Genomic DNA, 17,437 nt, shown 5'->3' on the forward strand with positions numbered 1-17,437 from the left:
GCAAGATATCAAAATTCAGTTTAAAACATGCCGGGCAGAAAGGGGGGCAGGGAGCCCAATCAGTGGCGTAGGGGGCAGCAGAAGGAAGAATACGTAAGTGCGCAATATCGCGCTGTCCACATTCTCCTCCCTCATGGTGCTGAGCAGTTTTCCGACACGCTTTGCGGGCGGCACCGCAGCGGGAGAGTCTGGAGTCCGGATCAGCAGGGTGCAGCAAGTAAGAAGAGGAGCAGGGTAAGTGTTTGCTAATATTGTTGTGTTTTTTTTTCTTTTTTTTTTAAAGGTGGTGTAGTTTGTGTGTGCAAGGATCTTGAGAGGGAGTAAGGTTTTTTGTGAATGGGTTTGTAGGTGGGGAAGAAGTTTTTGTGAATGGGGTGCAGGACTGTAGGGGGTTTGTTGGAGGTGGGCAAAGGTCTTGTAAAGGGGGTGAGCATGGGGTTTATTGTAGAAGGGATGGGAAGGTTTTTTTTGTACAGGGGGGACTGGGCATTGGTTTTTGTAGAGGGGGGACTGGGCACGGGATTTTGTAGAGTCAATGGGGCAGGGTTTTTGTGGAGGAGGGCAGGGGATTTGTAGAAGGGGGACTGGGCAGGGGTTTTGTAGAAGAGGGACTGGGCAGGGGTTTTTGTAGACGGGGCAGGTGTTTTACAGAAGGGTGGGGGAGATTAGAAGGGGGACCTGGCAGGGTGTTGTAGTAGGCAACGAAAAAAAAAAAAAAAACAATTAGGAGGAAAAAAAGAGTGGGTGTTTTTTTACATTTGAATTGGTGGAGGGGGTGCCAATAGGTGTAGGCACGCCCCTGAGCCCATTACATTCTGTGCTCCTCCTGCACAGCTTCCTCACTGCCTGGCAGTAAGCTGTCCGCTGGGATATAACATCATCCTGGCATCACTGCTAGACACGCGAGGGACCTGTACATGAAGAGCATAGAGGTCCCAGGCTCTGGCCCAGCAGCAACCACTGGCCACCAGGAAGAGTATCCACTCCAGCGCTCCCAGAGAAAGTTAGGGAGGCTGGGTAGACCTCTTTAGTATTAAATGTATGTGTATGTTTTGTCAGTGATTGGCTGTGTGTGTGAGGGGGGCAGGGATCAGTGGATATATCTGTGATTGTGTTTGTATGTACATGATTGTGTGTATAGGTGTGTGATTTTATGTGTGTGGATCTGTGATTATGTTTGTGTATGTATGTAATTTTGTGTGGTGTGATTGTTTATATAGGTATTTGATTGTGGGTGTGTGTATGCATAGGTCTGTGATTGTGTGTGGGTATATCTGTGTATGTGTGTGTAGGGGTCTGTGATTGATTGATTGATTGATTGATTGATTGATTGTTTGTGTATGTATGTGATTGTGTGTATGTATGTGACTGCATGTATAGGTATGTAATTGTATGTGTATGTGGGTCTGTGATTTTGTGTGTGTGTGTGTATTTGTGATTGTGCATATCGGTCTGTAATTGTATGTGTGTGTCAGTGATTATGTGTGTATAGATTTGTGACTGTGTGTATAGGTCTGTGATTGTGTGTGTGTGTGTGTGTGTGTATCTGTGGTTATGTGTGCATACGTACACACATGTGTATGTGTTTAGTAGATAGCTCTCTAATTTGATATACTTAAATTTGGCAATCCCACACAAGGCTAACAAATAAGGGTGTTATCTACTAAACAATTGAAATATCAAAATTAAGAAAAGGGCTTTTAAATATATATTAATATACATTATCTATAATCTATATTATTTATTTGATGTGTGGCCCAAGACAATTCTTCTGCGCTCAATGCGGCCTAGGGAAGTCAAAAGGAGTGTAGACTATTTTTATATGAACTTTAACAGGTTTTTACAGCTTTTATTAGAAAATAAAATGAATTCTTAAAAGTGTTATTTCTCTTACAACACAGAAACACCAACACTTCTCAAAGCTGATAAAAGAACGTGATCACAACTTGGGGAATCTACGCAAGGTATATTTTTTTTTAAAGGATGTTAAATATTCATAAAAGGGTTGTTTTCATTCAATTCTTTACCTAAATCACTAATAGATCAAGTATAAGTACATGGAAAAAGTAGGAATTATTTTCAAAAGCTTGTTTTGCTGAATTCCTGGTTATCTGAACATTACAATGATATCTCTAACATATAAATCTAAGTGTGAATGTGTTATCTAACAACACAGTTTGAGAATGTGAGTACAAATTCAGCATTTTTGTCAAGTCATAATGAGCTGATGTGTGAACCTTTGACAATACATCAGTTGTATCGACAAGCACCACGGAGGGGGAGGGTATGTAATGGTGAGGATAGGAGGAAAAAGTCAAGGACTGAAAATAATATACTCCGAAAAAATATCTTAAATTTAGTGAAAAATATAGCTTATGGAATAAGCAAGGATTGTTAGAGTATATGTTAAACTAAATATATTTTTAAATGTATGCAGATATTACAGTGACTTCATGATATATACTTTTAACAGAAACTGAGTACAATATTAAAAATAAAAATGTATACACACAAACTAACTCACTAAATGGCAACTTCAAAAGCTCACAGAATTGAATATTTTTTTATAAACACATAACTTAGGCAAAATAATGGAGGTTTAGTTACAGTATATGATCATACATTGACTAAGCCTACCACAACGTCAATGTACCCCATTCTTGGCAGGTCTTACTCTAACAACCTAAGGTCTGCTCTTATGCGATTAGCCCACTTACTTCCAAAATCCTTCCTCCTGTGGTTCTCTGCAGTGCAAGCTTAAATAGGGCCCTGAATGAGGAACCAGGAGGGGTGACAGGGAGAGGTGCAAATCCAAACTAGTTGGCTCAGAATACCAAATATATATATGAAACCAAGAGGGCTGCACTCACGTAAGCATGCATAGAGTATAAAGATGATGCTGACAACATTAGATATTAGAGACAACATCCATGACGTTGTACCACTCCATTCACTCATTTAACCCCTTAAGGACCAAACTTCTGGAATAAAAGGGAATCGTGACATGTCACACATGTCGTGTGTCCTTAAGGGGTTAATGCCAACTTCATAGCTTTGTGTTTAAAAAAAAAATAAACAACATAGGCAAAAATAATGGGAATATATGTATATTCTCACACATAGACACATTAAAAGCTAGTCACCACTGCAAATGCGTATTTAGTTCCTATTGCAATCAATCATTTTACATCTGTTCCATAAAACATTTCCTCTCCCTTAGGGCTTGCATTTTAATATTGATCAAGTTTTGTAAATAATTCCTCTGCTTAGGCATGCTTGCTTATTGATTGATTGATTGATTTTTCCTGGCTATGAATCTAAGCGCAGAGGTTTTAGCCCTCTTTAGTATAACACATTTACCTGAATATATAATAACATCAAAGCATTTTAAACAGGAAGGATGCACTAACATATTTTCTCATTTTCCAGCACATCCTGTGATAGATGTGTTATTACACAGTTTAATGTTATAAGCTTGGTTGAGTTGGATTCACTCATCTTTTATTTTCCTTTTCTTTACATTTGTCAGTTATTTTCAGTTTTATCTTCATTTTCAAACTACAAAATGCCACAGAATGTTCCATATGTTATTATGAATTACATATGTGCTGTGCAAAATTAGAATATTAATAACAAGATCTAACAATAGAGACAAATCCTAATAGAGGCATTACAATGCATTAGAATTCTTTAGATAGGATATTAGCAGCTATTTCCTTTAAAATATTTGTGCTCAACTTAAAAAAAAAGGCAGAAATGAAATCCTCCATGAAGACAGCTGCTGTTAATGCCTAGATTATTATAACGGAAAGCGAAACAGAAGGTTTATATTGTGTTACTATAAAAGAATTTAGGTTCGATGTAATAATATATTTACCATTTTGTTTATTCTTTAATGGAATTATATTTCAAAACAATAACTTAATCCAAAGAAATAAATTCAGCACGTATACGCCAGTTGCCATTAACGTTATTAAAACTATGAGTCTTACCAGAATATTAACTCATTTTGGGAAATTATTAAATATTTAATTTATAAATCAACATGAATCAAGTTTAAAAGTTCCACCCTGCAAAACAGTTGAATAATTTGTTTGGATTCTTAGATTATAAAACCGCTCTCAGCCTTCCAGTATAAAGATCTATAGGGCAGATACTTTGGGGTTACACCATTCTTAAACAGTTTAACCACTTAAGGCGTGAAAGCGCCAGGGACCTCCTCGCACCATAACAACTTAAGTTTGATTAAGTTGTTATGGTGCCAGAACTGTTCCTTTAAGTGTTGTAACATGTAATTAATGCATCATATGCTGACCAATATACTATATAAAGCCTCACATGTATTCCTAAGTCTACATCAGCAAACATAAGTAGGAGGAAATGAAAACACATCCAGACAAGGATATGATTTAATGCAGGATAAAGTTAAAGCACAAATTAAAATGTATCAGTGCGAAAATAAGTATTTACAGGGATATCAGGTAACAGGTATACAGTATACCTTTATTCACAATGAAAACAATAAATGAAACACCATTAAATGAACACTATAGCCTTAGAAATACATGTTTTTGAAATAAATTTGTCTGGTTGTCTACAGAGTCCCTTCAAATGGAAAAAAAAAACACTCCTAAAGAAAGTTAAGGAGGGGGTATCCACTCATGCAAAATCTGTACAACAACAAGCTAACATTTAAAAAATAATAAACTTCTATGGAACAGAAAACACACAAATTATAGCTAATAAGTAACTAAAAACAGTGTAGTGCATGCTTTTCATTTAAGCCTCCTTGGGGAGTGCAATCAAGATTATGGATCTAGAAAGCTTCATGAAAAGTACCTTCAATGTCATATCACAAAAAAGTAAAGGGACACATAGGTAATGGACTTAAGAGTGGCTCGAGTTACATAATACCTACAAGGAGTTGAAATAATGTGTAAAGGCAAAAATATATTTAGAGACTGTCAGCATAACCTAAAATTGCAAAAATCACATAATGACCGAAAGTCATGACACCATAAAAATCTTAATAGTGGGACAAGCTGAATAATAACAAGAACAACACTAAACATTAGGGATGTGCATGGTCAAAAAATTCGGTTCGGTTCGGAAATTTGGGTAAGTAAAAAAATGTGTCTGCTTCGGCAAATCGGACCAATGGCATTCGGTTTGGCACTTCGACAATTCGGAACTTCAGTAATTTGGACCTTAACCCCTAACCCTAACCCTTAACCCTACCCCTAACCCTAAACTGTAAACCCTAAACCCTAAAGCCTAACCCTAAAGCCTAACCCTACCCTTAACCCTAACCCACTTTGGAACTTCGGCAATTCAGAACTTCGGCAATTCGGTTCGGTTCAGCAATTAGGAAATTCAGCAATTCGAACTTCAGGCATTCGTAAGCATCCGAATGTCTGAATTGCACAAAATTTGGAACAAAACCAATTGCACATGTCTACTGAACACACTTATTATTGAGAATTATTGAAGACATGTAATAGCAATTGTTCTGTGGTTTTGTTGTGAAATTCAGTAAAATATGGTAGTACATACACTGATCAACCACAATATTAAAACCACTGATAGGTGAAGTGAATAACATTGATTATATCATTACAATGGCACCTGACAAGATATATAGAGCAGTAAGTGAACAGTCACTTCTTGAATTTCATGTGTATTTATGTGCCACAACAAGAGGTGACTTAAAATGTATACACTGCAATTTTCAGCCACCAAAATATTTGAAACATCCAGACATTTAATGTTACTCGTCATAGCATGTAGAAAAGACACCACACTTCATCATTTTGTTTTCATGGATGTTGATCAATGGCCAATGTAATATATAGTGGCAAAAAATGGTATTGGGGGCAATCCAAGAACATGCATTTCTAAATAGTGGGCCTTTCACAAAGACCAAAATATATACAAAATACTAATTAGTGTACAACGCATACAAAAAAAATTATAAGGCTCCTTAAAATCACCTATCATAGCAAACAAATGTTTAGTTACACCAAATGGCCATACGGTGTTAAGCCCACCACTATGTCACAGTACCCCAATATCAGTGGGTCCTACACAAATTTTAACATGCAAGATTAACATGCTGACTGCATACTTGCTGCTTAAATTGCTTTCAAAGACTCTCCTCAATTTATGCTTTCATGTGGTCACCTCCACAATGGGTGGGTTTGGGTGTTCAGACCAATAAGAATTTGGTCTGGATTCTAAATCTACACCGAAAAAAAGGGAATTGATTGCATACCTGGAACTTACATTTCTAAGTAGTGCTGCTGCAAGCAAATATGGAGAGTCAGTTGCACCATATGGTCATATTGTGTACCGGAATCCCCATATTTGTTTGCTATGATAGGTGTTTTTAAGTATCCTTGTACATTTTGTAAAGTGTGTGTGTGTGTGTGTGCTGTTCGCTAATCTGTATTTTGTATCTATGTAGTAGCATCATCCTTGCCAGGTGCCCAATGACAACTTAGTCAATGGATGTAAACATTTACCTTGAACATGATGACGTGATTTGAGTTCAGAAAACTACAGTGGATATGTAAGAACCAATAAAAGGTGATATTCTAGATAATTAACCTAATGGAAATAATTCTAAAAAACATTTGATAACACACTAAAGGATTCTTATCTCTGTGTGTTTTTCTTATACTGTTGGCTACACTAAAATGTTGTAGTAGTAGTTTGAAATATTCATAAAACCAAAAGATTTAAAAGCCTAATTTAAAATAACAATGATTTAATTAGAACATGTCTTTATCTGTCTAGGATTCCCTACATTAGTAAACCTCTGCCTTTTTGGCATTTAAAAAAAAAAAAAATAACACGAAAGGCTTGTTCTTCAGTGTTCATGAGGCACCCCATATCTGGAGACAACACAAGCTTCCATCCCAAACTTTATTAGCTTAGCATGCACTGTTTCTGGTTTTCTCACATTGCTGTTCAGTGACTCAGTGCGCTTAATGTTAAGCAATCATTTCACAGTTATATGGGTGTAACATGTTTTTATGTTTGTTCACCCACACACATCTTTTTACAGTATACTAGAAAATGCTGGCATGGGTTCAGAGAATGTCAGAAATACCTAATTTTGTTCAACATATTAGGAGAACAACAGAGGCTTTACCATGACTAAAAACTGAAAGTACTCCCATAGAACAAAACATGTTGATACCATAAAGATATGTCATGAAAAATGACATCACTAAAAGAAAATGACAATTAATTATTGCTATAAAGTATTGTCCATTAATTACCAAGAACCGTATCGATTAATGTACAGTAATATTATGAAGGCAGAAAACAAGTCAAGTGGCACTTGGACAGTAACAGGGCTGTTTGGTGTTTAGCCCTTAACCCCTTAAGGACCAAACTTCTGGAATAAAAGGGAATCATGACATGTCACACATGTCATGATTCCCTAAGGGGTTAATGTGTAAACTACAAAAAAAGTAGACTAGCACCACTAAATCATGGAACAGTCTTGCCTGATAATTTTAGCTTATCCCCATGGTAATTTTCCTATTTTATTTAAACACTTGTTCATCTATTCACTTTTCTGTCACTATGTACTATGTTCTGATGTGAGCTACTTCCAATAGTGTTCTCGGTTTCCTGTTGTTAGTTTCCTATTGATTAGTTGTAAAGGGAGCTAAGATGGTTAACAAGGCTCCCAACAGTTGTTTCTGACAGCTGAGATATTCTCTACATCTTTGATGCCTGCTCCCCTATGTTGTTTTCCTGCATATATAGAAAAATAAATACACGTGTGGACTATAGTCAAGTACACATAATTTTAATAACTAGAAGTTTTTAGTGTTTTCCCTGCAAACATGACCAATGAGCCAATTGCAATATATACTCACTAGTTAAGACTGATAACTTTTTATCATCATACCACAATGGCATAGTTGAATATTACTAATAGCTCTCATCATTGACTTAGTAATATACATAGAGATATATTTGCAGGTCAGCACAGATGAGAGTCATTGTAGATATGCCAGCTATAGTTATGTTTGAAAGCTGACTGTCCCACTATTTAACTAGGCAATGACTTATCTCTCTGTGCAAAAAACGTATTAACCGTTATTAACCTTATTAACCGTATTAACCATTGCCTAACGAGACTCATCTGCTCCTTACCTGTGATGTGCCAAGGATTGGATAAAGTGAGCCAGATAATACTACCCCCTGAATCATTCTGACTAGAGCTATCTGTCTTTTTTTTTTCCATGTGCCCACCAAGTGTACTTCCACAGAAGCAGACTACAATATCTGGATCCCAGTAGCGGTTCTTTATGAGACTATCTATAATGAGGGTTTTCCCTTCCTTCCTTTATTTATTTGTTACCCTTTGGACACTTATCTATTAAAGACTGGGTAGGGTTATCTCTTTATGATTACAAGACAGTTACATTGCAGCTAATGTGAATGTCATTTAAACAGGATATTTGTAAATTCCCTTTAGTGTGGAGTACAGAGTATATACATTCTTTAGTGTGTTTTGGAACTTTTTAAGATCCATGGTAATAAACTTAATAGGCAGGACTGTACTACCAATTTTGTGGTGATAGTCTACTTTTTTAGTCTACTTTTTTTTTTTTGAATGCTTTAAATATTGACTGGATTACTCAGAGAAAATATCCAATATTGACTTCAAGGACAAATTTAGAGGCTTCCTAAATTCCTAAATTATTACTCAATATCAGACTTTTTATCTCATGTTCTAATGTGAATATACAGACAATAAAATGCTATCCATGCAAAGTATTTAAATGATTTTGAAACACAAAAAGCTTTTATGAATTCAATATTAAAGTTTTATAGTTGTATGTTCTATGGAATATGCATAATACAAAAAAATGAATCCAGACACACAACGTAGAACGTAAAGAACTGGAAATTCAACAGGGTTAAAAAGACCTGCCACATCTGGCTGGTTTCATCCCAGCACACAATTCACAATTGGACATTGACAAGAGCACTCAAGCAATCACTAAATATCCCAGCTAACTACTAGGTGTCTGCTCAAAAAAACCATAAAACATAGAAAAAAACATACACCCAATTAAATGAGGCATTTTAAATCAATAAAATCAATAATAAACAGCATAACTGAAGAGATTCCAATTACAATAGTAGCAAAACACTAAAAGAGATAAACAGGGTACAAGTTTATATCACAGGGAGGTGTTGGGAGCCATTCCTGGAAACACCCATGGCTGATTTGAGTGATTGCAATTCCCCTGGATAATTGTTTTTGATACCCTTTTTACAACTGGGAGTGTAGTGTATGGCGACTTGACTTAGAAGGATCCCCTTTTGATTTATTTGACAAAACCTATTTTAATTTGGCTAATCCATTCAATGAATTGCTGCCTTTTGTGTCAGCTTTAACATCTTTATTTAAAGCTTTTAAAGAAATACTCCAAGCACCATACCCACTGTAAGATTTCAAAATATTTTTTTTACAGTTTTACAACTTACCTGGATCCTGGCATCCATGCCACACCAGCTGCATCTGGTCTCAATAAAATAATTCACAGGTGGCTTAGAGTGCTCAAGTCACACATGAATGTTCCTGCTTTGCTTCAAATTCTGCTAGCGAAGAAGACCAGATGTGGCTGATACAGCATGTGCCCAGGTAAGTTCTCAGTAGGATCCAGGTAAGTTCTCAAACTCTGCTAAAATGGTTGCATGCTTTCCTTCTGCATTCTACCATCTCTGGACTTGGATTAGGAGGATGTAATTCATCCACATACTGATATTACTTTAAAAAATATCACTGGCTTTCTTGTGAATACCCATAAGCAAGGAAAACATTTTATATACCTATTTTTGTCATACCTACTGTACGTAACAAAAATTTTACTTATATTTCAATGCAAGTAGGTTAGACTTGCAGTATAGAAAGATAAAGAATACTATATAATGTCTTAAACGTGACATGTTAAATTACATATTTTTTTTAGAATTTTCTTTGCTATCCCTGGATAGTGGTCTATATATGAATATATTATCATATTATATGTTTCAAATGCATGTGGTATATTTTTATTCTAACATGTACTTGGTAGTGAAGGTGTAAACATTTAAACAAATGTATATATTAAATACATAACAAAAATGATGTAAAGGTGAATCACACACCATTCTAAGACACAGACATCTATCTTGAACTGTCTATCTATCTGTCTGTCTATCTCCATCCACCCACCTACATGACACATTTAAACTAAGCTTAACGGGGAAGTATAGACAAAAACATTACTTGATATTAATGAAGGGATAGCGGGGCATAGAAGCTGCTTCTGCAACTCTACAACTCAAAATCTTTCAATCAATCCTTCTGAGATATGGCACAGTCATTTGCAGTTTAAACGCCTGCTAATGTCTGTTAGAGAGACAGCTACTAGGGGCTTCAGACTGACATATTCAGTCATTGAATCTAATTTAACATGAAGTGTCAACATGCAAAGTATACTGATGCCAGGAGTTGTTTTCTTCCAATGTTCCTTTATGATTGGTGGATCACGACAATTGCTTTACGTGCACCATGTGTTCTGAATGTTTTTTTCTGACAGAAGCATTTGACTAGAAAAAAGTTATCAGGATTGATGACGTCACAGATGGTGGATTGGAATTAGAGTTGTGTTTAGGCACTGGATTACAGGTAAATTTAATGGCATAGCGATTGACATAGTGATGCACATAGCTGTAAGACGTGTATGAGTGGTCAAGTTACATTATGTGGTATCTGCTATCTTCGCACATTTTTTATGATGCTATTACAGTCAAGCGAGATGAACTTGTTTAATAACCAACTAAAAATTGCTAGATTTTGCAGGCTTGCCTATCATATTTGGTAAGGTGCATACATCTGTACTGACAAAACGCCAGATGATTAGTGAGGATGAGAGATATTAGCATTGAAGACAACAAAGAGAACATAGTATTACAGAGAGTTAGTATGTAGAGAAACACCACCATTTAGTGATGGATAGTCTGGTGTGAGAATGTCTGTCATGTGTTCCCCTGCTGTCAAGTCTTGAGTGTGGTAAACTATATGGGAGTATGTCATCTCATAGTTGGGATTTCGTCTGAGGAGATTTAAGAGTAAGACTGCATGATACCAGCAGGTCCACATCTCTGTGGGTAAACTGTGGTGCAATTATGAGTCATGGCTCAAGTCGTAGTGCGGGTGTTTACAATCCCAGAGGTGCCGGAGGATCTGTTAAAGGTTTGGCCAAGTAGGTTGGTGACCCCTAGCCATGGAAGAGTATGGAATTATGAGTGTCTTGTGCGCTCCCACGGATGGTGAGAGCCTGCGCTAAGGCGTAGAGGTGCTCTAATGAAGGGTCCCTGTGACTAACTGTGATGTGCCAAGTGTGAGGAGAGTTAGAGCCAATAGTGTTTTTTTTAACAAAAAATAAGGTGTAACAGTAAAAACCAGACAGAAGAAAATATTGAATGCTTGCATCGGTAGACAGTTCATGTTGGTGCCCCTAGCCTCTCTCTGCTCCTGGGGACAAAGGGTGTTGCTCTCTTTGGGTCCCAGGTATGTGACACAGAGGGGGCCGCCTGTTGCAGGGATCGTGTGGCAATCCCCAGCGCCTGCAGGAATGGTTCGGCATCCTGTAGTGAGGAGGGACTAATTGCGGTTCCGTCTTTAGTTACTGTTAGAGACCTCGGCAGTGTCCATCTGTAGTCGATGTTAGCTGCGCACAGTTGGCTAGTTATGTGGCCCAAAGACCTGCGCCATAATAGAGTGTTCCGTGTTAAGTCCTGGTAGAAGGTTAAATAGGATGACTCAAAGGCAAGTGAGTTTTTTCCCGGGGCTGCAGTGAGAAGTTTGTCAGTTGTGGGGTGGCACCTTACTATGACATCCTGTGCAGCAGTGGATGGTGCTAGTCTAGGCTTTCGAAATCAAAAGAAGCCGTCCAGCACAAGTTTTTTCGCTTGGGCATGTGGTAGGATTGTGGCTGTGAGGCGCCTGAGGTAGTGGGAATTTAATGGCATTTTTAAAGGTTTTCTTACTACAGTTATAAAGGAGCTAATTTGATTTGTTTGTTTGTTTTCTAGAGTGTTTACTTAAAGTTTGTTTTATCATGATATCACAATGCAATACCTAACATACAGTTTTTTATGCAATCTTAATAGTTGAAGGAGTTGATAGAATAGGAGATCCCTTGATAGCACAGTAAATAAAGACTTTACAAATTCCAGATAAACACATGAAAAATAGCATGTAGTTGTGAAAGACATTTACCTTTGTAGGCGAGTTTGAGTCGAGGAATATTCTGTTTCAAGCAGTCAGTTGTTGGCAGGAGAATTAGTAAAAGCAGTGATAGCATTGTGGAGGAATGTTGTGGTTTATGCCATCTGCTGGGACATTTGTGATCCTTCAATTTCATGGTAGGCTATATGGCACCTTCTTTCTTGAGTTTTCAGGCTAAAAGAAGAAATATGTGGTTATTATGACTTGCTCAAGGAAGATGATCTCGTATGGCTGATTCATTTTTAAACACGCAGAACAGTTTTACTGCATTAACAGTACATGCGTTAATCTTGAAAGAATAAACAAACAAATATAATAAATAAAAGATAAGTAAATAAGTTACATAAATAAATTTAAAAAAAGATTAAAGCACATATTTTCCTGATAATTCAGTGTCTTGAAAATTCTTAACCAAAAATAAAATCTTGTAATTATGTTTAATATATTTAAACCTTTAAGATTTCTAGTTTTGTCAGGGAATCTTAAAGACAAGAAATTAGGCAGAAAGCTTAACATTATAATATGCTAGCATATTAATGGCCATTAAATATGTATATTTTCTGTGCGACAATTGCTCCTCCTCTAGTCTAATATACTATCAGGATTTTTTCAATAAATTGAGGATTCAAGGTGAATTTCAAATGTAAGGTAAAAATAGCTGAATTTGAAAAATTCTCTAAATCATATATGATTTCAGTTCAGCTACTCTGGATTTAAAATTGAATTTCATTTTAAATTCCCACTTTGTAAATAACACTCTTAGCTTTAATCTGAACAGTGCTCGATACCACTATATGTTAGTCAGCGCAAAACAATTGTTACACATTATCTCTAAAATATTAATATTTTATCAAAAGCAGCATATTAATCTCTGATTTAACAAGGTAGGATTTTAGAATACATCCTCTCCAACAGTTCTACTTTTTATATCTTTCTTACATGAGAATAGATTGATAAATGTTTACAGATGCTGTTAGTGCTTGTTAAGCCTATCTTTCCTTCTCCTTTGCATCTTATCGTAAAGGGCCACTCTAAGTATCATACAAACATTGCATTATTGGAAACTTGCTAAAGAGAGAGTACCTTGCACTTTTACTTATTTTTATTTTCAGTAAGAAACCACAAGTGCCATTTATGCTCACTAATTTTCACATTCAAGTGATCATCAATCCAGAAGTTGGTAAAGACAGCTCATTTACTTCTTGGAGACACATTATAGACAGTTGCACATGATATGTACATTATTTCAACAGGCAGATCTTATGTTAAATCTCTGTGAAAGCCTGGTAGGTGCTCATATGTTATTCTCTGCAATGCACTGTTTGACTAACATCATGCAATATGGGGGCACCACATCTCAGGAAAGTGCTGGGTTATACATGTCCTAGTCTCCCCATACATAGAGGGATTTATCTTCCCTGGAAACTGTTGCCATTTTTAATTTAGATCCCTCCTTTGATGGAGACATAATGACATAGATAGCATTATTCGGTCTCCCAGCAACTCTGGGGAATGTAACACTCTGCAATCTTGTGCAGATCAGGATATTCATATCCTGTTACAGGCCTGAGATACAAAAATAACCCTAATCACAAACACAAACCTAATACGTAAAAATCATTAATATAACAATTGAAGTATTTTTGCATTATAGACACATTCATAACCCATTAGATATTTGTTCTCTGTTTAGTATGATTTATCCACAACACTTAAATTGTCTTATTCTTCTCTATCTATCTATCTATCTATATCTCTCTCTTTTTAAATACCTATGACATAGTATAGCAAAACTTTGGACCCCCCCAAAAAATAATGTGTGCCATAGAGTAGCACAAACCTTTCAATGAGCAGAGTGTAATGTTCTCTTTTGCTGGCAAATTATTTTTATATCTGGCTTAATTGTTGACAATTGTATTTGCATGCCTGCAGTTGCGTCAAGTCGATTTTGATACTTTGTTTTTGTTGCAGAGTAAAGCGAGAATCCAGTTTCACATTAGTATGTGCTGGTGAATGGCAACAGAACTTTGATTGCCCGCTTGGACAATTCTGGGTATTCTTAGCATAAATCACCCCAATAAGTAATGAGAAACATCTTTAAATTCTTGGCTTAGTTGACTGTCAGAAGTTATATCGATCAGATTCTCACAATCTACATCAGAAAAATTGTCTGTCTTGTTTTTATGAATGGATTTCATATCCAGTCATTATTGTTTTCATTCAAGAATGGAAAATACTGATTAATAGATGTGATTAAATGGCAAAGATGATCTACAATTTCATTGCGAATTTCATCTTCAAGTTCAATTTTTGATTCTTCAAGAAAATCCTTAAGTGTTGGCAAAGAGTTTAAATTATTTTGCTCAACAGATGAGCTCCAAAACTACAGCTTATGAGACAGTAAAAATATTTTATCTCTTGCATTAAAAATATTAGTGTTTTTTCCTTGGAGTGATAAACATACATCATGTAAAAGCCAAAAGAAATCAGGGAAGTCAAAACTAAGCCAAAGTCAAAAACCAGAAAAACCCGATCAGGAACACACTCTCGGATAACCATCTAGGGGAAACCACAACAGGGCAATGAGCTAAGGGAATATGAGAGTTTAAATAACCCTTTTGCAGATCCGATTGGCTGACCCCAAAACGTGCGTGTTCGTCTTTTGCGTGACATCACCTGCACGTCAAAGTCGTCTTTACCATGGATGCATGTGGGGCTATATAATTGCATGGGTCCTCAGCGTCCGGCGTCCACCAACATTCTGCAAAAGCCAGGCATGATACCAGAAGACCGCCGAGTGGCACTCCCCTCTATCTTCAGAAGGAATTATCTCCTTTTTTGTCACATTGAGACAAAGTATACATGACAGATACTCCCTTAGCTTTCGCTTTAAAAAATCAATGTCCTTATCTTTGTACTCTGCGTGGTTTTGCTTAAAATGACAACGTAATTTAGCAGTTGCTAATGAACTGTTTGGCAATATTTTATTGCAATATTTTTATTGCTTCAGGACAATCTTCATTTCTGGCACTTGTGAATCCAAATGACAAGTAGCTATCATCATATTTTCCTTTCTTTGTTTGAGAAGAAGATTGGCTAGCATTGTGTGCTATTCTTTTTTTTTTTTTTTTGACTTGTCACTTGTCTCTGCTATTTGAGGAACAGTAGATACAAATATTTCGGGCATGTTTTCTGGATTTTTTGTTGTATCTCATTTCTCAGTTTCTATAAGTGCTGAACAGGTAAAAGTAGTAATAATTTTTCTCTGAAGAGTTCCCTGCTTTAACCAGCTTTCCAAATTCATGGTTGTTTATTGATAAAAATAAACAAAACACTTTGAAAAATATAGATCTCACAACCTGACTGAAAAGGATGCTGATTTTGACAATGCTCTTAGAAAGAACTGAGCTTAAGCAGGATTTTTGAGTTAGACTTGGATCAAAAAGATTTGAACACTTTGAAAAATACAGTTAACAGTGTTTTGCCCCTTTGTCATTCAATGCCCCTGACAGTCTTTCAGTGCCCCTAACAGAACCTTTTAATGTCCCTAGCAGAGAATTTCAATGCCCCTGATGGTCTTTCAATGCCCCATAACAGAGCCTTTTAATGTCCCTTACAGAGCATTTTAATATCTAGCAGAGAATTTCAATGCCCCTGACAGAGCCTTTTGATGTCCCTTACAGAGCCTTTTAATGTACCTAGCAGAGAATTTAAATGCCACGACAGTCTTTCAATGCCTCCAAAGAGTATTTCAATGCCCGTGACAGAGCCTTTTAATGTCCCTTACAGAGCCTTTTAATGTCCCTTACAGAGCCTTTTAATGTCCCTTACAGAGAATTTCAATGCCCCTGACAGAGTCTTGCAATGCCTCTCAAAGAGTCTTTCAATGCATACTAGGAATCCTGGGCTTTTGCACTTCTGTATAGATAGCTAGATGTGACTGAAAATTAATAATATAAACTTATTTTTTCCCATGACTGAACATACACACATTCAGAGGTGACAAGTGACATTTCTATATTTTACAAATGTCAGCTGTTGCAACAGCAACAAACTTCAACATTTCAAAAAATCCAAACAACAGCTTCATCAGTGAAGCTTCTTCTGCCTCTTTTTGTATTTCCCTTTTGGGAATATTTGTCACCATTGCACCAGTATAACCAGTTTGTTATGGGTTGTTATGCACTATAACAAACTGCATATCCATGCTAATAATTGCATATCCATGCTGACGCTGGGGTTGATATCACATTTCACCCTCAGTAAATGTTGCAGAGTATACACTTGGCAGAATAGGTGCTGGTGGTACATGCGTCCCTCTCTGTCCCATCTTGTGCCTCTGTGTACAAATACAAACTGCTAATACATACACATTCATACATACACTGTCTTAAACAAACACACAGAAACTGATTAATAAATACACTCACACATACCCACACACGTCTTAATAAATGTATACACACACGCACACAGACTGCTTAATACATACACACAAATTGCTTAATGCCCACAAAAACTGTCTAATACATACACACTGCTTAATACATACACAAACTTTCTAATACATACACACAAAGACACTGCCTAACTCATATACAAATTCACACACACACTGCCGAATACACACATATACAAACACACACACACACACACACACACACACACACATACAAGCAAGCAGCCCTCCCTCATCTCTTACATACTCAGGTGAAAGCTGCAGGCACTGAAAATAGCCCCGTTCAATCAGTGTGGTACCTACTCTGTGTCTCAGGCCCTGCGTCGATGCTGCTCTCTTGCACTGCACTGCTCTTCTGAAGCCTTGTGCCAACCTAGGGGCAGGGGGAATACATCTGTGTAATTGCTGCTCCCACTTGTGCCCTGCAGCATGCTAGCATAATGCACATGTGGCCAGCAGTCTATCCTCTGGGGAGTCCAGACAGGCAGTATATCCGCACCTGAGGATGTCCCCTCTTCCAGTGCACCATCACCTTATTGGGCTAACACAGCAATTTTGGCAGGGGGAAATTGTAACCCTTTGCCTAACTGTAGTGATGCCTCTGCTATTTAGTTTTAACCCTGAAATGTAAACCATTGCCTTTTAGTAGATACTGCAATGTTAGGACTGCA

At 36.9% G+C, this 17,437-nt stretch overlaps 1 protein-coding gene across 1 annotated transcript in view; it reads right to left on the bottom strand.

Moving 5' to 3' along the window:
• SEMA3D (semaphorin 3D) overlaps positions 1 to 17,437 on the bottom strand; it is a 159,050-nt gene that overhangs the window by 108,749 nt on the left and 32,864 nt on the right. Inside the window, exon 2 of the mRNA XM_063448193.1 lies at positions 12,299 to 12,481. Coding sequence (XP_063304263.1) covers positions 12,299 to 12,443 — 145 coding nt within the window. The 5' untranslated portion in view covers positions 12,444 to 12,481. The remainder of the gene's footprint in view (positions 1 to 12,298; positions 12,482 to 17,437) is intronic.

Source organism: Pelobates fuscus, chromosome 3 (genome assembly GCF_036172605.1).
Source record: "Pelobates fuscus isolate aPelFus1 chromosome 3, aPelFus1.pri, whole genome shotgun sequence".
In the NCBI taxonomy this organism is placed as follows: domain Eukaryota; kingdom Metazoa; phylum Chordata; class Amphibia; order Anura; family Pelobatidae; genus Pelobates; species Pelobates fuscus.